Raw genomic sequence first — 22,684 nt, 5'->3', positions numbered from 1 at the left:
TCCTCATTTCCATGAATTCTCACCTTCGAGAGAAAATCTGGGACGTGTGCTTCCCTGATAAACAACATATTTGTGTCCAACGTTCTGACAGAAAAGCAGCTGCACTGAGAACGAGCCACAGGCACCAGGAAAACGGCAATTAAGTCCTTGTGGAAAATAGACCAGAAAGCACCCCTTGGAAAAGACATTTGATGTTAATGAGCTACAGCAAAGTCAAGGGAGGAGATATTGATCTTGCCCCAGCAGAGATCTGCTGCTCGCTCCTCCATAGTCTGTGAAGCCTCAGAACACAGAGCAAAATAAAACTTCTGTTCTTCACAAGGACTCTCAGATGTGGGGCCAGGGCTTGGCTAAGGCAGGAGGAGCCAGAGCAGCACCACCAGTGACTTTTCTGTGCTCAAGGTGAGACACAATTCTGACACACTGGTGAGAAGCAGCGGCGCTGCTGAAACATTGTCTCAGAGATTTCTGCCAGATATTTCAATCATTTCAGTTTTTCTCCTCCCTGTTATTACCACCTACTCTCCTATTATTACTTTAGTACTACTGATTCCCTACTTTTTACTCCTGTTAATCCATACTTTTGTAATTCCTACTATTACCCCTGGCAAGAAGAAAATGAAATAAGATTCTGACTCTTACCAAAGATCAATAAACAAACAAAGCATAAGTTGTTTATTCTCAGTCTGAAATCTCATGAACTTTAAGGTAATATTATGACTCTGGAATGATTATGAAATATCTCAGATTCCAATTTGCACAGGGTGTTTATTCATTGAGTTTCCTTCTGCAACAAAAATACCCCAAACCACTGTGAGCAGATGAGTCACTGCAGCAAAGCACCACCCTGAGCAACACCCAAACCTGTGCTTTCTCTTTGAGGATTTTTCTCCTTAAACTCCACTGTGAGCTGGGTTTGGGGGAGACATGATCACCTTTCAGAGATATCTGAAAGATGAGAACATCCAGGGTGCACAACCCCAATGAAAAAAAAAAACCAATAACGAACCAATTTCTTTTTGGGGAGACTTTCCAACTTTTTTCAGAAGTGTTTTCAAGCTTCTGTAGAAGTTCAAAATATTTGGGGTTTGGCACAATAAGCACCCCTAATTGCTAAATGCCAGAGTATTTTCTTCCTTTTTTGTCCAGAAATGTAATTTTTTCCCTCCTCATGTTCTTTGGACAGGGAAGGGGTGAAGAATGTGCTGCTTTTGAGACAAAAGTTTCCACTTGGTTGAAAACTCTCTTTCTACCAAACTGAAACATAGAGCCTGTGCAGTTGGGTGTGCTCATCACATCTACTGCAGGAGGAGTGGGGACAAAGGGAACATTAAATCACAAATTATCCCTGGTTTTGGGGGGGTATTTAACGAGAAAGAAAGGTTCAGTTCTACCGCCCTCAGACCCAACATTTTGTTAATGGGAAAGGCAACGCTACAGCTGGGCACTTGCTGCTGACTGGATAATATGCATTTTCTTAAATGCTCAAAAAGCAATGGGCTAGTCCAGGGTTTTCCTGGAGGAAAAGAGATCACAATCTGGCCTTTGTTATCCAGTTTGTTCTCCAAGAGTTCATACTTGAGGGCCCCTGGAGCGGATTCTTGGAAGAGCTCCACTTTGCACCCCAGCCAAAATGATCCGAGTTTCCATATATTATTAGCACACAATGGAGCAACGTCAGCTCCCTTAACCCCACACCAGCCAGAGGGAGAGGGTCCCCATCAGGGAAAACCAGCTCCCTCTCCTCTTCTACTGAGAGGAAAAGGAGAAGCCAAAGGAGCAGAGAATGACCGGGAAAAATCAGAGTGGTCAACAAAGATACTGTGTCAGCCGAAATAAAACCCCAGCTCTCCAAGGAGAGTTGACTTCAACACCAGCCTGCCCTCAGCTGCTTTTTTGGCTTGGCTTTGGCCAAATTTCATTCCTGGTCTGAGTGGGTTTGGTTAGAGGACACAGTTCCTGTGAGTCATCTGCAATCTCCAGCACCACCATAGGAAAGGCGGATGTGGGGAGCCAGGAGACCTGGGCATGTCTGAAATCCAGACCCCAAACTGCTCCTCCCTTGTCCTTCCCTTGTGCTGCAGTGTGCTGACTCCAGCTGCTCGGGAAAAACAGGGGAAGAAAAGGAAAATCTCATGCAAAAATTCAACTTTTTGTAAGAAAAGCTCTACCACTCCAAAATTAAAAATGTTTGCCAGCACAGCAAACATTTGCCAGCACATTTTTGACTTTTCGCCAAAATATTCTGGCCAAAACTTGGGAGAAAAACTCAGGATTGTCTGTGGAAAGCAGATACTTCTCATGAAAATATTCATTTAGTCAAATCCCCAGGTTTCTACTGAAAGTCAGCTTCAGTGGAAAATGCTGACGAGCTCTATTATTGGCACAGCTTTAATTTTCCTTTGTCTGGAACAGACACGGAGAAGACAGCATCTGTCAAACGTAGTCTTTAGACTTACATTATTATTTAGCCAGGAGTATTGTTCAAGGACCTCAGGAAAGGTTTGAGCCATCACAGAGCTGGGTGCTGTGCACATCCACGAAAGATGGCCCTTTCCCTGCAGGGATTATAATTTAAGCACAAACCATGGAGAAGATAAACAGCACAAGGTAATTTTGGAGGGGTCCTGAGCAGCATGATGAGCAAAGGGACCTTGTGCTTCCCCTTGCACCTGCTCTTCCCCCCAAGGCTTTGTGCTCAGCCACACGGCAGCTGTGCAGGCTCACAGCTCCCTCAGGGCAGCCTGACTCTGCCCTGGCTCCAGAGGCAGCTGCAGAGGAGGGGAGAGACAAGTCCTGCTCTCCTCTCCAAACTCTAGCCCAAATGATCCCTGGGGTGGAGAGGAGAAAGCCAAGCAAGTAATTTCTACGGCCCCCAGACACTGCAATCCTGTCTCCTCCTTACCTTGGAGAGGTTCATGCTCTGCCACCCTCCCTCTTGCAGCCCACGTGTGGTGATGGATCGAGTCACAGAACCAGGATCACAGAATGGTTTGGGTTGGAAGGGACATTAAAATCATCTCGTTCCAACCCCCTGCCATGGGCAGGAACACCTCCCACTAGCCCAGGCTGTTCCAAGCTCCATCCAACCTGGCCTTGGACACTTCCAGGGATGCGGCAGCCACAGCTTCTCCGGGCACCCTGTGCCAGGGCCTCACCATCCTCAGAGGGGAGAATTTCTTCCCAATATCCAATCTAAACCTACCCTCTTTCAATTTAAATCTATTCCCCCTTGTCCTATCAGTACATGTCCATGTAAAAAAATCCCTCTATTCCAACTATTTTAACTCACACTTTATCTTTGTCCAGATCCTGCCTTTCCACAGCATCCCACTGCCAGTCTGCCACACTCCCCTTCTGCCCTCACTCCTCATGTGCTCTGCATCACTTTATGCCTTGATCAAACCAACACAACCGCTTCAAGAGAGTAGTTAGAGAAGGATCTGTGCTGGTTTCAAATAGCTTCCAGAACTGGTCACCCTCTTCTGTAAGAGATTAGAAAGCAATCACCGAGAAAGGAACGAGGCAGAAAGAGAGCATGAGGAAATAAATAAATAAATGTATATCGTTACTTTTGGTTAGTCTCGATGTGCAGTCCCATCCCAGGGCGCCTTGTTCTGTGCTCATTTGAAGTATTAGTCACTTTTTCCATTAGAAGCTGCTATTCTAGGGGGATTTATAATGTATCTGTAAAATTGTCTCCAGGCTTTGCTTGGCATCTGAGCTCTCAATCCATGGACAGAATGTAAAGAAACTACAGTTGTTTGATTTATTGGGACAGGGCACAGGGAGCAAGGGAATTTTTCCATGCTCAGTGGAAATAAATTCACATAGTGCCTCCGGTGCACAGGCACTTACTGCTCCAGAAAATTCACCAGTTGGGTGCAATCTCACCCTGGCAGAGAGGAAAGCAGCAAATCAATGATTATTTAATATCTCGCTGCCTGAGACCCAGCCCTGGTCTGTGGCTCCTCACCATGACCCACCCAGACCCACACTGGTGGGTGTGACAGCCTCATTCCACTCAGGTTCAGAAATCCTGCCCTTGGCAAACGTTTTTCAATTCTAATTCCTACAAGGGGCATTTGTTAACCCACTAGAGAGGCTCCCTGACAGAGTCATGATTTTCTCCTGGGGAGGCCTATGGCTCATTTAAACTTTGCTCTTGTTTCTTAATATGCATCTACCCAAAGGTTGGGAGGGATGAGGAAGGGCTGGTGATCTGCTGTAGGTGACATCAGCTCCTGGATAGCAGAGGTGTCTGGCCAAAGTGAGAACGAGAAGGTGACAACCCCTGTGGGAATGATAAACCCTGGAAAAACACCCCATCACCTTGCTGATGGTCCTCCTCCATGCCACCCATGGCTGAGGATAAGCCCTTTTGCAGGGTAGCCCTGACCTGGGCCAACTTTCACCCAAACTTCTGCTGGATTTAGGGCTGGACTGGGAAAAAGGGAAGGATTAGGGACAGGGATGCACACCAGGACAGAGGAAGGGAGAGCCAGAACCTTCTTGCAGCTTCCCTGCAGCACCGCTCAGCAAAGCACTGAGCCTAACGTGGACGCTTCAAGGAAACAATAATCTAAAATTGGAACGCGGCAAATTATTTATTCAAACTACAGCCTTCCCTCCCCCCTTGATTAGCAAACCGCTGGGGAGTCAGCCCTGATTTTCTTCAGACAGATGCAAACGCTCTCCTCCTCTCCCTGTGCCACGAGGCTCAGCCCGTGGGGGGCTGAGGAGCTCGTTGGTATTCGCATTGTGTAGCAGCTCCTTCAATTCACACGTTGTTCTGCTCTCCGGCTGGAGAACAAACTTTTTCTTTGGGAGCACACACTGCAAATGATGAATTTGTTTGTTTTCTGCCTTTTTTTTTTTTTTTTTCCCAGGGAAACATTTAGACTGCAGTATGCAAACACTTCCCCGCACGCTCGCTCAACTACTTGCACCTAATAATGAAACAATCTATATGAAGCATTGCGACTCAAATCCCTGATGCGAGTTTTTTGGGGGGTTGTTTCATGTTTCATCATTTATATAAAAAGCCCTGGTGAAACTTTGAGGAACAGACACGAGAACATGTAACAGATCTCAGGGGTGTGCTGCGGCACTGAAGTGGGAGATCCCAGCACCGAAATCCCCTCCCCACTTAAGTCAGAGGCAAAACGTCCACACAAGAGCCAGAATTTCCCCCCTGGGACTCTGGCAGTGGGAGACACGGAGCTTGGCAACAAACAGGGAAGGCTGCGAAGGGTTCAAAGTATCAAATGAAGCTGAGCAGAGACATGAGAGGAACAAAGGAAGTTCACGTCATTATAATTTATTGATGATCTTGGCCTGATTGCTTCAGTGTTTTGTCTTAGCAGAGCCCACCCTGGGCAGCAGCAAGTCCTGCACATCACTTGGCTGTGCGGATGTGGAAGTGATGTGATGATTTACAGACAAAGTTTGCTTAATTAAATAATAAGTAAATAAAAAAGTACCACGCTGGATCTCACCCTCACCCAAGCGCTTGCTGGGAACTGGCCAGGATCTCCTGACCTCACCCCCACCAGAGCGCAGCTCCACAAATTCCCTCAACCATAGTTCACATTTTTCCAGCTCTACCAATTCACTCAGCAAGTGCCATGGGAAATCGCTACGGCTGAGGCATCCAAACTTGCTTAAGAATGAGCCAAACTGATTCTTTTCTTCAAGGAGGAGGGTCTTAAGGAAAATAAAATGCTGGGGGTTCTTTGTCCCTGTATCTTGGATACAAGAAAACTCCTACGCTTGTCAGAAATCAGAACAGCACCAGCAGCTCATGGCTTTTTCTTTTTCTCATTCACCCCCCCCTTTTTTTTTTTTACCCCAGTGTGTGAGTGTGTGCTTAGAGCAGGATGACACAGTGATGGGTTTAAGAGACAGTGAGTGCTGAGATGCCAATTTCTAACGTAATACCGGGTGCAGCTTCTTTCTTGCGTGATCACGGGTGAAAAATCAAAAGAAATAATCCAGGCGACTAAATACACTCCCCAGCCATTCAACTCACTCATAAATATGCTGAGCAAGACGCTTTGTGCAAGAAAACCCCATCACTTCTATTCTGTATTTCGTTTAATGATGAGTCAAATCCTCCACACTCATCTTCTGATTGTGCTAGTCTGGGGTGCATTCCCACTCTCCTCCCTTTCAATTTTAGGCTGATGGGTGTAATTTCAAAACTAGCAGGTTCCCAGTTTTCCTCTCCCACCTTCAGCTCAGTGTCTGCTCCCTGACTCTCTGCAGAAAAAGAAACGCTGTCACACCAACTCCAAAACACCAACTCCAAAACAAAGAGTTTTAACCAAACTCACCCCTTGGCACCAGCAAGCTATTCAAAAGAACTTCGCAGGAAGCCTGCCCTTTCCTGCGCACTGCTAATGCTCCAAAATAAAGCAAATCTGGGAGAAGTCAAGGAAATTAAAACCCTAGATGCTGTCATTTCCTTTTTAAGGCTGGAGGAGCCCTGGAGCCCATTAGCTATTGACAAGAAGGGGACCCTCCAGATCCAGGCTGGATGCACAGACACTCAGGGAACAACCAGACCTTTGTTTATCATCTATGCAGATGTCATAAGGACCAGGGACCCGCGCCCACCAGGGACCGACCCGTGCCCACCAGGGACCGCACTCTCCGCACACTGGGAAGTTTATTCCTACATAAATATATGCATAGTAATAGCCACATTCTGTCTAAGCACTTCATCCCGAGGAGGTTTGAAATAATTCCTTCCAAGCTAGCACAAACCCCAGCAGGTTGGGATGCGGGCGACCAGGGTGGGATGCGGGTGGACCTTTCCATGAAAAGAGGCTAAGGTACCACGGTGGGTTTTGGCACGTATGAAGTTTGGTTTGGTTTGCAACATCGCCACCGAGCCGCCGGGACTCCTCTCACAGAGTAATTTTCTTCTTTTTTTCAGTTGTATTTTATAAGCACAAACTTATTAATTGAAAACTACTTCCCCCCCCCTCCCAGCTTTTTTCTTGAGTTTTAAGCATCGGTAAATCCCCCCGGCACAGCAAAGCGTCGCCGGAGCGCAGCCCGGCATCCCTCCACCTTTCTGCTCCGAGCCGAAGTTGCGGAGGAGCGCAGCCCTGCTCGGGGCAGAGGGCACCGAGGTGCTTTTGTTCCCGGCCCCGTCCCGGGGCGCCGAACCCGCAGGTCCCCGCCTGGTCCCCCTGATCCCGAGCGCCTCCACTCACCAGCTGCAAAGTGCAGAGGAAGATGAGGGTGCAGCGGCCGGTGCAGCATCCCATGGTCCCCGAGCAGCGGGGCAGGGCAGGGGCAGCCCGGTGGCCGCGGCCCCGCCGCCGCCCTGGGGCTCCGCGCTGCCCGGTCCGCGGCCGCGGGGAGCGAGGCGGGCACGGAGGGCGCTCGGTGTCGCTCGGTCGGTGCCGGCTGCCGGAGCTCCTCCGGGAGCCGGGGAGGAGGAGAGTGGGGCCACAGCTTAAAAGGGCAACGCTCCGGCGGCGCTGCCGTCCCGCAGGCTGGGCGGGCTGGCGGGGCGGGGGCTGCCGCCAACGCCGGGATGCGGCCCCCGCGCCCCCGCAGGCGCGCTGGGATGCTCCGGCCCCGGCCCTCCCCCGGGAGGCGGGGGCAGCTCCGATGCCCCGGACAGGGCAGCCCCTCGTTTTTCCCTTGACAGGACGCGGGAGTGATCATTCCGTGCTGGGGCAGAGGGCTGTGCTGGCCAGGTGTGCGTGCGGGACACACGGTCTGTGGAGCTCCTCTCCTCTTTCCACATATGCCTCCCCGTGCTGGTGCTGGCATGTTCACCCTGAACATCATGAAGCCCCAAACTAACCTAAAATGCAATGGTTTTTCCCATAAAATTTGTCAGGGAGGGTGCAAGTGGAAGGCAAACTCCTAAAGGGCGATAAGACAAGGAATTCTTTAAAATGCACGTTTGTGGGTATTTTCAAGTACACCCAGGTTTGAGAATGAATCCCAGCTGACTGGGAGCAGAGGGATGTAGGAGAGCATCTCTCTGCCTCCAAAAAGTGCTTCTACCTGAGCACCGTGTACGCACCACTCGCTGTACCCTGCACCTGCAGATAAGCAAGTCAGTCAGCTTTAATTGTGAACGCAGAGCAAACCCACAAGCACACAACCACCTCCCTTACATGCCCGAGTCCTTCCCATTGCCTCCCCTCCCGAAGGAGAAGCAGGATCCAGAAGACACAGCTCATGCCAGCCTCTCCTGCTGCACACACTTGCGGCCGGCCTGAGGAGCAGGTCACACGCCACACGTTGTCATCGGGACAGACTTGCAGCTAAGCTCAACACAACAGGATAAGAAGCTTTGGGAGAGCCTCATCTGGTGACAAGGTCGTCTCTTTGCAATCTCTGGTGGCTCCAGCGTCTGCACAACAGTTTGTTCTGTTGCCTCTGGCTGTCCCTTCTTCCTCTGAAGCAAGTCAGCGTTTCATTTCTGCCTCCAAAGCAGGGTGTGACTCCCCACCAGAAGTGATCAGCTCCACTTTCATTTTAAATAAGCACAGCCCACTGCTCGTTGCAGTGGGGTGAGAAGGAGGTGGTGGCTGAAATCACAGCAGCTCTATCATTTCACTCAAGGAAAACACTGCCTGCCTATATCCTAAAGAAGCAGGATTGGTCCTCAAGTGCTAGGAATGTTTAAAACCTTATATAAACAACATTATTGTTATTCATATCAGCCACAGGGAGAAACAGAACAAACAAACAAACAAAGTCGGAATACCTGAGATTAGAAGGCAGCCTCTGAATTGATCACAAATCCTTCTGGTTTTAAATGGTAAAATATATTGATTATCTGACCTGTGCATTGTGCATAACCAAGGCATCAACTGATGCAGTCAGATACAATAAAACACGTTTTATTATACGTGAAAGGAAAACACCCAGAGAAGAAACCAATTTATTTTGCCCAGGAAACTGTGGACTGAAGAAGCTTTGGCAGTATCCCTAATCCCCAGAAGGTGGATTTTGGATGGAATAGGCAATGGAGCAAAGACTATTTTATTTTTTTCATGAATGCAGATAAAACATTCCTTACAAACCACACAGGGAGGTCTCACTCTGCACTGTACGGTCAGGCAACCTGACATCAGAATTAGAACAGGAGCTCAAGCTGGCCAAAAGCAGCCTGGGGTTAGGCTGGTCTTGTTACATGCTCTGCAAACTGCTGGCAACAACAGGGGAAAACGGGGATACAGCCATGCAGGTTAGAACCTGGCTTTTGTGCCAGTTCTTAAGGTTTTCTGCGTCTCTTGGTCTGCCTCCTGCCTCTAAAAACCTCCTGTAGGCATTGCTATTTTCCAGCTCAGTTGTACTGCAAAGGAGACACTGTGTGAAACAGCAAAAGGCATTGCTGCTGAAAGGCTAAGTTTGACAGAAAGAGGATTTTTTCCACCTGCATTTTCATCTTGATAAGCTGTGCAGAAAGCAAGCCTGGCTTGGCTGGGACTCCACCTGCATGTGAAGGAAAACACAGACTTTCCTGAGCTTTTTAATAAGGATGAGGCCACAGGAACAACACATTCTGTATTTCAAAGAGAGACTTAAATCTCCCAGAGCCTGATATTATAATTTTCATATATATAATATATATTCATATATATTATATAATTCATATGATTTCTTATCTATCTGACCGTCTGAATTCCTGCATGAGTGCTGCAGGACCACACATCTATCTTGAAAGTTTAATTCGTAAAACCAACTACAACTTTAATTTAGCAAAAAAAGAAAGAAAACCAAAATTGCTCAGTATCCTGAATTTTTTATTTCCTGAAGTATAAAGCTTTTGATGGATGAAATGTTGCTTCAAGAGTCTAGTCTGAATGTTAGAAAGGATTTCTCCTTATTAAGGGGGTCTGGATGGGGACTGAGGGATTATTAGCAGGAATGTTGGTATACAGGGATATGTGTACACAGAGCAAGGCAATCACAGGCAGCTGCATCCCTCACCATCAGGAGAGGACCAAGGACAAAGAATTGGTCAAGCAGTCATTACTGCAGCCCTCTCCAAATGCCAGGCCACAGAGATGCTCAAGAGATCCTGGTTGTTTCTTTTATACTCCTTTAATTCCTGAGGATGTGCTTTCATTTTAAGGTTCTGATGCACATCCTGACTTCATGGAGGGAATGGAATCCCTTCATGGGATGGGAAACATCCTCAGGTTCAGATAATACTCCAGAGATTTAATGTCCCTGTTCTTAGACAGTTTTTCAATCAGGATCCTCTTCCCATCCAAATTTATTTTTGCATGGCTCCAGCTGCATTGCTAGGGATGATTAACCTTAGATAAGGGACCTTGTTATCAGCTGTCTAATTACATCCAGTTTTCTGGGAGAAGTCCCAGGTTTACTTTAGGAGAAATGAAGAAACAAAGTTAGCAAGCTTGAAACAAAGCAGCAGTACCTTATCACAGCTTGTTATCTCTAATACCTGCAGCCTCCTCCTCTGACAGATCAAGAGGAACAGTAGAGGCTAAAAGTATTAGCTGGGGACGTGTCTCTTCACAGCCCAAACCTGTAATTGTCACAGCTGCTGAAAGCTGGAGATGGCCTTACATCCCACGGTACCATGGGGTGCATTATTCCACTCAGTTCATTCACACCCACCTCCTCTCCATTTTAATAACGTCAGCTGGATCACAGTGCCTTTGCAGATGTCTGATCAAACACAGTGGTGTCAGAGTATTCCCATCTTTCCATCCACACCCCAAAGGCAAAGTGTGCCTGTCCCAGTGCTCCAGGAGCTAATCAGCCAGCCTGCTCCCCTGCTCCAGGGCACACAGCAGCCTTCCCAAGGTGGTATGTCACATCCTATTTCTCTGTCACAATTAGAAGTAAGTCCCACTGCCAGTGGCCTGAGTGATGGCAGCTCAGCACTGCACAGAGCAGGATTTCCTGCAGCCACATCAAAAATGATAACTGGGAAGTCTTCACATACGAAGGGCATGAGCTGTGAAGCTTCCTGCCACAGGACACTGTGGAAGTTTAGAATGTATCTGGATACAAATGGATTAGGATAAATCATCTTCCTGCATGGAAGGAGGAAAGGGCTCTCTCCTGTCTGCTCAAGGCTAATGTTGGATGCAGGGAGAGGATCTAACTGCTCATGACCCAAGGTTGCCTCCAGTCACCTTGGGCAGCCAGCTCTGGCTATAAGAACTTGACTCTGTGATGTGTCCCATGTGTCTTACTGAAGATTTTCTACATAAAGATTACTGAACCAGCTAGAAAGAGATTATGAAAAAAGGACAAGAACTCTTCACCTTCTAATTTTAAACTTGTAAATTTTTAAACCTGCCATTACCCGGGGCTAATAACTAGAGCACTGTTACAGAGCTCAGCTGCTCTGGGACTGAAGCCAGCTGAAGCCAAGACTATCATGGTAGAAGACCCAAGAGAGGTGGCAATAGCCCAGACATATCCTTCTGCTCTTCAGAGGGACCAGAGGGGCAGAGATGCCCAAACTGAGCAGCACCACAGTGGCACACCCTCAGAAGGCCATGGCCAAAAGAACCACACACTGATCTTCCCCTCCTTTTGCAGCCTGGTGAATTAATTGCTGAGGAAAACAGCCTGATGACAGCAAAGCACAATGTTTCAAAAATTGTTCTCATCACTAGACAAGAAAGGGAAAATTCTCAATTACTTTTACGCTTTGAAATGGTTCCCAGAAGCCCAGGGCGATCTGTAAAATTCATCAGAACTGGTGTGTGAAATCTGTCATTTTCTCTCCGATCCCTGTGAAGTCTCCAATGTTGGGGGGAGGCAGCTCCTAATCAGGGCTTTTCGGCATTTTTACACCACCATCATCTGCATTTCACATTTGTAATTCTCTAATATTAACTTGCTGAGCTGCACAGCAAATTCTCATCACTCTTTGATGAGTAGACAGAGGTAGAAGGCAGATTCACCAAGCTCTCTGGTACGTCAGAGTAACAGCAAGGTGAACAATTTGTCCATATCTGGCTGATGCAGCTGCCTTGTTTGTGTGATCAAGGGCCTGCATGAAGAAAACCTGACTGGCCTCCTTCCTCCCCTGGATCAAACACATCAGGACCCATTTACCTCTATACTGGAGTCAAGGTTCAAATTCACACCAGTACAGCTCTGCTAATGTGGTAATTCTGCCATAATATCCCACAAACAGCCTCTCACAACCCTCTTTTTCTATTTCTCCATGTCTATAAAGGAAAAACATTGAGACAGAAGCACCCTGGAAGCTGCCAGCATTTTTGTTAGTCTGAGAGGGGTGTCACAAACCACCTCACCTGAGAAGCAGCACTGAAAATCCTCCCTCATCCATTGAAATTCCCCATCTGTCTTATTGGTCTGGAGACCAAAAACGTGTAACAACTACTGAACTTGAGAAAGGCTACTCAAACTAGTGTTGTAGTAGCTCTGGAGATGGCATGTGCAGGGATAAGACCCAGGAAACAGCATGAAGTTGTGTCAGGAGAGGTTTAGGTTCAATATTTGGAACAGGTTCTGCCCCCAGAGGGTGGTTGGGCATTGGAACAGCTCCCCAGGGAAGTGGTCTTGCCTCCAAGACTGGCAGAGCTTACAGAGTGCTTTGACAATGCTCTCAGTTACATGAAGAAATTGTCCTGTGTAGGGCCAGGAGTTGGACCTTGGTGATCCTTGTACGATTCTATGTCAGCATTCCTGACAAAACAGGCAAAGCCTGGAGCAGAGGAGGCAGTGTCCAAAGGGTTAAACCCCGCAGGGGAAGCACAGCTGACACCCCAGCACCTCAGCCATGCAATCTGAGTAGCTGGCATGATTGCAGCCACATTTCAAGCCGCAGTTTCACTAGGCACTGTGACCAAGAAGTAATTCAGTGCAGCTGCCAGGGTCCCTGGGTATTGATACCAAGTGATTATTCAAGGTTTCCATGCAACAGTTGCATTTCTCAAATGATATGACAAAAAAGAGAGCCTGAAGGGTGAGAGCAGTCTCCAGTTTCGGGCACTGGCTTAGGGCGGTCTCATTTAGAAAAGTTACTTCCCCTTTTGCTTAGGAACCATTTTTTCCTCTCAAATGATTACAAACTTCCCCAAGCCAATTTAACAAGTCTCAAGTGATGTGATGGAGAAGAAATCAATAACAAGTTTCTTTCAGCATGTCTTTTGAAGGACATCTGCAGCAGTGTGGGTGTGCAGTGTCAGGAGCCGGCGTTTGTGAGTCCTGCCCTGAGGAAGGGATGGAATGTGCAGTCCAAAGATATTCCAACACATACACACACAAACCCAGCTATTCTTCTGCTGTGTTTTCAGTGATATTCTCTCTAATCCCGGGCAGGGAGAGCTAATGCGTATTAAGAAGTCAGCAGTGTCAGGTACCACCAGGCTGAGGGAGCATTTTTTACACACATTTACTTAAGAAAGACTTAATTGCCTTGGAAATAAGCCACTTGAACCAGCCTCCCAGAGTTCATTCTGAATATCCACAGAGTAGATTCAAGCAGCACTTCCAGGCTTTTTCCCTCTCCTGGACCAAGCTGGCCACTTTGACAGCTTTGATTGACAGTGCTACAAATTGTGATGTGAAACCCACAGACGTGACATTAACACAAAGTTAAAGCTGTATGGAGTAACAGCTGCTTTTAAAATAAAAGGTTGCTTTTCTGTTTGCTGTTCTAATATCAGAGTAAAGCTTCCTGTTGTCCTGTTGTCTCATATAAAAGCTTCCCAAATTTTGTTTAATTTTTGAAATGAAAAAAACATGCACAGGGAGAAGGACTGATGGGGGCTTCTAACTACAAGTGTCTGCTTGTAGTTTTGTTTCGGCTCTAGCTCTGAGGTGGAAAAATATAATGAAAGGATGTCTGAGCGACCAGATGGGTAGTAGAAATGCACACATTAAAATGCCTTCCCAGATGTGTGGGGGAGTGGGCATAGGGAGCTCAATCAGCAGTGAATTCCCTATAAATATGCAGGGGAAGGATGGGGGTTGATTACTGTCCTGATCCTGTCTGTGCTTTGAAGAGCTGGACATGAAATTCAGTGCTGGAGCCTGTGGTGGGTGGTCATGACATAGGCAGGACTCTGATTCAGCTGTAGGACTAAACCCCTGCCTGAAGTCTGGCTTTTGGTGCCTGACCACCAGCAGTGCTGGTCATTAGATGGAGTTACTGATTTGTGTTAGTGTCAAGTTAACTACGAAAATGTATCAGAAAACACGGGTTTCTCAGCTGAAAAGGAAGGAAAAAAGTAATGTTCCCTTGTACAAGGAAAGGAAAGAGATTGTTTTATTAAGTGCATGTGACATTTCTGTAGCTTAATGGCAATATTCATTGTAGCTGGGTAAGTTTGCTAGGCTGTGGTTGCCAAATGCAATGAATATCAATAATCCTGAGTGCTACGATTAATAAAAATAACTCTTATTCATTCAGCATAATAAATAATAATATAAAAATAAACATTTAATAACAACTGTTGTTTCATCCCATGGCAGAAAATATTTCACATATTATTTTTCTAGTATTTTTTAACGTGACATAACATTAGTAGGAATCTTCTGTCAAGATTTACAAAGATAAGACCCACCCCAAAGTCACTCTGAACTCTCCAGCCCGTGAAGTTGAAAATGAGATGAAGTCTTTGGTGGCTCAGGTGACAACCTGCAGTTCACAGGGTGCTACTCAGAGCATGCAACATGCAGAAGTGCCAAAAAACCCTGCAGGGAAAGGGTGTTCCCACAGTCCCATCAATTAACCAGACTTCTCCTGGCACTAGAAGGGCTGAGTTTGGGGTTGCATTATTATTCACACAGTTACAGACACAGTTCCGTGTTACAGACACACTTCTATGTTACATTCACAGTTGTATGTTATTCACACAGTAAGGTAAGTCACACACAGTGACAGCTCAGAACTCCAGCGGTGATATTTATCATGCAAGCAGGTCCATTCCTCGCTCCTCGCTCCTCAGATTTATTAAGTAGATTTATCTAAGAAGGGATCTGCGTTTCTTCTTGTTCCCCCTCAATTTAAGTGTTGTGACATCCTGATATAGTGGCTCATCTCAGGTGTGTTGGGAGGGAAAAAGGTAATAAAAATCCATAGTTTCTCAATCCATGACAAGTGCTGCTACTACTGAGTGTTGTAATTCAGCCCACATAGGTATCAGTAAACAAGTCAAAACAGGGTTTTGTGGTATCTCTTTTGCCTTTAATATTTGAAGCCCAGGCTGTCAGCTATTCTAGAAGAGAATTTTTCAGGTATTTTTGTGTGATTTAAATCGAGTGGTAATGCTGCTTCATTTATGTCAAGGACTGCAGTATTTAATAACCAAAATCTAGTCTTATTAATAGATTAGAAACGGTTTAGTAAATCTGTAAAACAGGAAAAAATGAAAATGAATGCTCTTTGGTTTTTAAATCCTATTCCAGAGATTTTTTCCCCTAAGAAATTTCAAAGCCATCAAACAAAATCAGTAACTTACAAGCAAAATTGCACACTAGGTAGCTTATCTTAGTAAGCTTCCACTTGCTATTAGTCTTCTTCACAGCAATTATGGTGAACTTATTAATGAAATCTCTGCAGAATTTGGCTCTAGCTGTTTTCTGTGCTCTCAAATCAGACTGACCTTTACATGTTTGTGTAGTGTCATTTGAAGCCAAGCAAAATTACTTCTATCTGGAAAATCTCAAAATGGAAAACAGCTCAAGGATACTGTGCCTGCCTTGTATTATTTTATGCTGTAATTTGTTCCTTATCATCATGTTTCATATGTTCTTGACATTGGGCATAACAATTATAACAATGGCAATTGTGCTAAAAATATTTGTCATTTAGTTTCAAGCTAGAAACAGTTCATAAGTAGATAAAGAGAACAAGTAGTGAAGGCAGTGCAGGCTGCTTTTGTAAATGTTTCTTCTTGGCATTATCTATTATCTCAGAATAGACATTTGCCACACATAGCAGAGATGGGGAGAGAGCTATGCACCCATCCCAAATTCCAGGAATGATGCAAACTGGACTTGCCAGGGAATGGCATGCATTTATTTGCTTGGTGAGAAAGACAAATGTTTGTGGCATCCCTTCATTCCTACTGCACACCAGACAGCCCCATCCCACAGCCCTCACGTAGGTGAGTCTTTGCTGCTCCCTGTGTGTCTGAGGTTGAGGATGACTCCTGGCTCAGGCTGTGAGCACACACATTCACCAGAACCACTGCAGAGCCAATGCCAACACCAATCACTGGAATATCTACCAATTATTTGGAAAAACAAAGATTAATAGGCTCATTAGAGCCTGTAACACAGCATTTGTGTAACGGGAACCTCATTACCTGTTGGTCCACATTTACCAGAAAATTATGGTGCTTATGAGAAGAGATTAGTTTCTTCTTAACTGGAAAAGCAAATTATTTAAGCCGAGTTTGCTTTATATTTCATACTCCTTCCTCTGTCGGCCTTACACACGCACACTTAAGGGCCCATTATCTTCTCATTGATGTGAGAGCATTATGTGTGTAGCCACCATTAATGGTAATGAAAATGGCTCCCGTTAATCTCCCGTGCACTGATAGTCAGATAATAGCCTACTTATTAAGTACGGAGGCCAGACTAGGAGTTGCACTGAAATGAGCAGCGTATTGTCTCTGTGGGATTCAGACATAAATACTAAACCATTGCCCTGTGCCTACAGCTGATGATTAAAAAGAAGTTAACGATGGCATAAATGTGCTCGCCTGGCCCGTGCTTCCAAGCACTGCAAAGCAACTCTGGGTGCTCTTTCTATCTGATCCACCCTCACCTTTGGGAGGATTTCTGGAGACAAAATCCTGAGTTGGAAAGGACATACATGGATCATTGAGTCCAACTCCTGGCCCTGCACAGGAAACCGCAAAATCCCACCTTGTGCATCCCTGAGAGCGTTGTCCAAACGCTCCTTGAGCTCTGGCAGCCTTGGGGCCGTGACCATTCCCTGGGGAGCCTGGGCAGTGCCTGACCACCCTCCGGGGGAAGAACCTTTTCCTAATATCCAACCTAAACCTCCCCTGACACAGTTTCAGCCATTCCCTTTTGTCCGATCACCAGAGAGCAGAGATGGGAGCTGTTCCTCCACTTCCCCTCATGAGGAAGCTGCAGACCTCGATGATGTCTCCCCTCATTCTCCTCTTCTTCAGGCTGAACAAGCCAAGTACCCTCAGCCACTCCTCTAATGGCTTCCCCTAGACCCTTCCTCTTCCTTGTGGCCCCCTCTGGATGCTCCTTAGTGGCTTTAGATCTTCCTTACAGTGTGGTGCCCCAAGCCACCCCAGTGCTCCAGGGGTGACCGCAGCAGCGCAGGCAGAGCTGGACGTGAAGCTGGGGGAGGCCTGGAGGTCCAACCAGCCCCTCAATCTGCTATTCCCAGCCTGGGAGCAACATGAGGCATCAGATGCTAACCCCACTTTGCTCACATCAATAAGTGTCTAAGGAAAACTCACATAATTCAATGTAATTCACCCCCACGGGCAGCCTCTCCTCAGAGAGAACCCCCGGAGGTCGTTTTTGCAGCCTGGAAACGCACCGAGAGCAGCGCGCGCCCAGGGTTCGCTTTAAAGATTTATTTCAACCTTGCCTGGTTGAAACAAATCCCTTAAACTTCTCCCTGGAACACGCGGAGTGGGATATAATTGGATGTTTTCGGCGTTCCTCGCCCGCCCCGGACCGCAGCGGGTTAAGGCTCGCGCCCACAATGCCTCGCGCTCCGCAACGTCGGCGGCGCCGGGCGGGACCGGGCCGGCGGCCGGGACTGGGATCGGGACCGGGATCGGGAGCAGGACGGGGATCGGGACCAGGGCTGGCGGTGCTGCTTAGGGCCGTGGTGCGTCCCCGTCGCCGCGGCTCTCCAAGCCGGGGTTCGCTGTGCCGGGGCCTCCCGTGCCCCGCCAGCCCAGCCCAGCCCAGCCCAGCCCAGCCCAGCGCTGAGGTGGCGGCGCTCGGGCCCGGCCCCCGCGCTGTGACACGGGACGGTCCCGAGGGCGGGCGAGGTGCCGGTGCCTGGCTGGCGTGGCGGGCAGGAGGCATCTCCCTGCCCGCTATTTCAGCTTTTTCTGCGTTATTTTCTTGCCCAGAAAGCAGAGGCCGGAGGGCTCGGCGGAACCCGGCCATGTTTTGAGGGAGGCTCCAGGACGCCGCTGGGATCCGGGTGCCGCAGGTGTGCCTGAAGGAATCGCCCTTCTCTCGGCCCTGCGAAGCGCTGGGTGAGGCGGGTGAGTGTGAAACTGCGCCGCTTTAAAAGTGTGTCTTTGATGTATTTGCGAACGTGAGCCGTGACAGCTCCACGGAGAAGGGCGCAGTGTGTGATTCCAAGGGTTTCTTCAGCCTCTGTGGCCTTTTTGCACTGATGGGACTCACAGGGAGCCTTCAGGTCCACGAAGTCAGCAGGCCACGTCAGCCGCTGACTCTTCATGCACTGAATTGCAAAGGCCTTTGCAGGTTGGCTCTGAATTTGCTGCTGCATCAGAGGAGCAAAGTCCTATTACACGTTATTTCCACTTGTCTTTTTGCTTGTGTTTAGAAACTAAAGATTTCATAACCAGAAAACACATATTGTGCACGTCTAGTTTTTGCTCTGGGAACAGATTGCTTGGGAAATAAGAGTGTGAGATTGGTCTGTGTGAAGCTGTCTTTTTCCACTTTGGAACCCGTAGTCAAAAATATTCATATTTTTCAATGGAAACTTACTCCTAAACGGAACGCTTTCTTTACTGCTTATGTCCACTTATATTAGATCAAAACAATGTATTTTTCTTTAAAGTGGCTGTGCAGCTTCTTTATTCAGTATTTAGTCATTAAACTTAAACAGCACCGTGGTTATATGTCCAGTCAGCTACCAGGGCTCAGCTTTTTGGTGGTAATCAATGACAATTTGAACACTTAAAACTTTGTGGGGAAGTCACTAAAAATAAACTAGCCACTTCTAAAGACATTAGAAAGCTCAGAACATGACATTTTTTCCTTGTTCTTTAATTCCAATTGCTTTGGTAGAGGAGGATAAGGTGAAAAGCCAGTGGCTTTAGTTACCTTCTCTTTTCTTGGATGTCACGGTGTGGATGAAGATCTGCCTTCCCACCAGACAGACGTGATAGTTTGGGCAGGGAACTTGGTGCAGAACCGAAAGCAATTGCTTCCTCTATCACCTTGGAGCTGGAGATCTGAAACTCGTGTATAAACACAAGGGGGGCTGGATATTGGCTGTTGGAGGATGGATGTGACTTTCTGTTTTAGAGACAATTCCTGGCACATGCAGAATTGGAGTGGGAAGACTCTTCAGCTTTCCTGTTCAGCTCCAGCAGTGCTCATCCGCCATTGAGGCTGGAAGGCCTTTGCATGTAGACTGCCTTTGTTGCTTATTCTGATTGAAAACTAAAGAGAGGAGCCTTGGAAGTTGTTAGTAATGTACAGGAAGATGCTGGGGAAATTCATTCCTGAGGAAGAGGCATTGGCATGCAAAGAGAAAGCAGCAATAATGGCAAAGAGGAGGGCCCAGAAGGTGCACTGTTGTCTGTCTGGCTGTTCCTGCTGAGTTATTTACTTAATTTCTGTACTGCAGAGGAAGAATTCTCCCTTATCTCACCAGGGACAAATAGTGGAATTGAAGACATGGACTGGGAGCCATGTAAATGTGTTTATGGTTGTTATTTAGGGCATAAACAAATGCATGTAGTGTTGTCTCCCTTCCTGCTCACATGCACATGAGTAAGTTATGGAAGGCTAAATGTTATTGGAATGCTATTGGAAAAGGTGTGTTTCATTATATGAGGGGTCGCTTGCCACACTTTCATTCTCCTATTCTGAAAGTTACACAATTTTTATCGGATTATTGACAAAAATAACTGTGTTCAGTTTTATTTTAATGCAGGATGACAGGAAGGTTTTATTCACCACTACTTGTAGTAACCTTATGAGTCTAAAACACTTTTATCACAATTACCTGGTTTTGCCTAATACAAAGTAATTAAGGCTGAAAAGGTAGCACATTCTAAACATCAGTGAAAACACTGCCCCTTAAATTCCACAGAATTAAGCATTTGTCAACAAGGTGTTTACAGAGGAATAAGTGCTTTAGGTAAAAGGCAGTGAGTTCTGCTACAAACACCTTCTGCTTTTAGCAGTGGCAATATGTAGGTACAACATTGAGCTTTTTCCTTTCTGAGTCATGTTATCTTAGCTGGTGATGCTCAGCACTATTTATTGTACTACTCTGCTCTAGAGATTTCTAAGAAGTTGACATCAGTCATACAAATACAATGTTTTCTTACCTGTAACATTTTTCCCTTTTAAACACCCTTCCTTTATTTATTAAAGATACATCCTCCTTCCATGCCCTAGGGCTGTGGCAGTTGTATGTAACACTTAATCATTTACCTTCTAAAATTTTTTTGAGATTGTTCATTTTATTGATGTTCTAAGGACTTTTGATTATTTTGTCAAATAGCACAGTGAAATAGTGTCAGAGAGTTGCATAAAGGTATTTTTGCCTCTCACACCAGTGCTTGGTGAAAATATCAACCTGCTGTTTTATGCTTTGCATCTTGACTGGCCAGTAAGCTTGACACTTCATAGTTGGTGCCATTTCTAGTCAGCTTGGCGACTTCTGTCTTTTATTGCATCTTAGAAGTTTGTTTTCTGTAGTAGAAATGAAAAGATGGAGAGGAAGTAAAAAGGGAGAACAGGTGTTATTTATTTAAAGTTAATTTAAATATGATGCTATTAGTTGGAAATAGGAGTTTATTTTTTATCTAAATTGCTATCTTACGCTGCACCCTACACTACAGTTCTTCTAATTATGAGTGCTTTGTGTACTTTGGGTTTTTCCAGGCTGTGTACTGTGTGTGAATCACATTTTTTGTCTTAATGTGAATTTTAGCTATAGCTTGACAGCACTCCCTGCTGTTTTCTGCGTCATAAAAATTAGAGTGACATGATGTGGTCTGCCAGCGAGGCATGTCTGTTGAATTAGAATTCTATTTTGTGTAAAGGTCCCAATAATTGCCTTAATTTCTTAGAATTCAGTTGACAAGCAAACTCAGTATTTCTGGAAAATGACAAGTTCTTGTATCATCTAGTAAGGGGTTCTTTTAGCAACATGTTCAGCACTCTTAAGTGTAAGAGTTTCTGCTATTTTTTTGCATAGATCTGATGAATTGTGTGCATGTGATCCCGTGAAATCATGGCTGTTATAAAAGTGCTTTCAGGAAGGGTAGTGGATGGGTCTGGGAGCAGCATCCAGTAGAGTCTGTTTTGATACAATTTGTGACATAGAATTCTCGTGTTTATCACCCCCTGCCCACTTTCCAGCCATGACTGAATTACGCCATTCCAGTGATGGAGTTAAGATGACTAAATCCCCCTAAAAGTGCAAAGTAAATGGAAAAGTAAGATTGTGGGGTTTATGGTGGTTTGGTTTGTCTGTTTTTCCTCTGCAGCTGGTTGTGAGTCAGTGGTTTAGATTCCAAGCTCTTTATCACAGAGCTGTGTTTGTGAGGTACTGAGCATCCTACCGAAATCAAATCCGTGATCATGACTTCGTTTTTTCTTTTTCTCCCTTTGCAGAATCATGGCAAGTCCAAGAACAAGGAAGGTCCTCAAGGAAGTCAGAGCACAAGATGAGAACAATGTGAGAAAATGATGATCTTTAGATGGAGATGAAATCAAAACTAATTCTTTGCTCAGTAATTTCCATTTGCTTGTGTGTATTTCCTCTCTGTTTTTTTGTAGTTAGTACAGTCATTTTTATAATCCGAGAGCATAAATAAATACTTGAAGGAAGTTTATGTTATCAGGGAAGGTGTTTCCAAACAATAAGAACTCTCCCTTCTGAAATTATTTTCTATGTTTCCATGATTTGCCTTTTTGTGCTGCACTATGAAAACTTCTCACAGACAGTTATGGCAGATTGAAGAAATAATTGTTTTTCTCTCACAGGTTTGTTTTGAATGTGGTGCATTTAACCCCCAGTGGGTGAGTGTGACCTATGGAATTTGGATCTGTCTTGAGTGCTCAGGAAAACACCGAGGCTTGGGAGTTCACCTCAGGTCAGCCTTTCCAACAGACCATGGACTGAGTTGCATTACCTCAGGGTGCATTATGGCTGTGAACAGCATGTGTTGGTTTGGAATGTATAGAATGTCTCAAATCCAACATTTCATTGGCAGTTTTGCTTCATGCTCCTCTCCAAAGTGGGCTTTGCTCTCTGTGCCTTGTCTGTAACTAGTTGGGTATAAAGCTAGTATACAAAACAGCTTTATTCTGTTCAGGAGATTCCTGTTCTCTTTGCAATATAAATGATAGTTGTTGTTTTCCAAGAAACATGCTCAGCTGAGATGGGAGTCCATGGAATAAGAACTGTTAAGGGTTCTGGAGATCCACAGTGTGTGTATGTAATAGGGCCAAAGCAGGCAACAGTTACTCAAATGAGGAAAGGAGAGGAAGTCTAGGAGGGAAATCACCAAAGCAAGGAGGCCATTCAGAAGTACATTCTTTGCTTTTCAAGGGGTGATTTGAAGCTCATTAGTGAGTAGAAATTGCACAGGAAAGGAGCATTTTGAACTGTTGTGTATGTGGCTTGGAAGAAAAAAGGAAATTTTTGAGAGGACATAGAATCATAGAATTGCCAAGGTTGGAAGAGCCCTCTGAGATCATCGAGTCCAACCATCAGGATACATGATAA

At 45.9% G+C, this 22,684-nt stretch overlaps 2 protein-coding genes across 9 annotated transcripts in view; one reads left to right on the top strand and one right to left on the bottom strand.

Moving 5' to 3' along the window:
• Positions 1-7,529, bottom strand: part of NKAIN4 (sodium/potassium transporting ATPase interacting 4) — a 51,492-nt gene extending 43,963 nt beyond the window's left edge. For 3 of the 5 annotated variants that reach the window (XR_011156080.1, XR_011156079.1, XM_069034295.1), the window contains exon 1: positions 7,224-7,529. Coding sequence is in view for 3 of the 5 variants with exons in the window: in XM_069034295.1 (XP_068890396.1) it covers positions 7,224-7,277 (54 nt within the window). In the remaining 2 variants the exon portion in view is untranslated. The remainder of the gene's footprint in view (positions 1-7,223) is intronic. The other 2 variants (XM_069034293.1, XM_069034296.1) reach the window with 2 other exon arrangements.
• A 10,189-nt stretch (positions 7,530-17,718) lies between these two features.
• The window catches only part of ARFGAP1 (ARF GTPase activating protein 1), a 26,335-nt gene continuing 21,369 nt past the window's right edge, over positions 17,719-22,684 (top strand). For all 4 annotated transcript variants that reach the window (XR_011155980.1, XM_069033850.1, XM_069033849.1 and 1 more), the window contains exons 1-4: positions 17,719-17,833; positions 18,084-18,221; positions 21,568-21,631; positions 21,940-22,049. Coding sequence is in view for 3 of the 4 variants with exons in the window: in XM_069033850.1 (XP_068889951.1) it covers positions 21,572-21,631; positions 21,940-22,049 (170 nt within the window). In the remaining variant the exon portion in view is untranslated. The remainder of the gene's footprint in view (positions 17,834-18,083; positions 18,222-21,567; positions 21,632-21,939; positions 22,050-22,684) is intronic.

The sequence above is a fragment of the Aphelocoma coerulescens genome, chromosome 20 (assembly GCF_041296385.1).
Source record: "Aphelocoma coerulescens isolate FSJ_1873_10779 chromosome 20, UR_Acoe_1.0, whole genome shotgun sequence".
NCBI classification, from domain to species: Eukaryota; Metazoa; Chordata; class Aves; order Passeriformes; family Corvidae; genus Aphelocoma; species Aphelocoma coerulescens.
The sequence above is the reverse complement of the archived record's forward strand: the minus strand, read 5'-3'. Positions and strand labels throughout refer to the sequence as shown.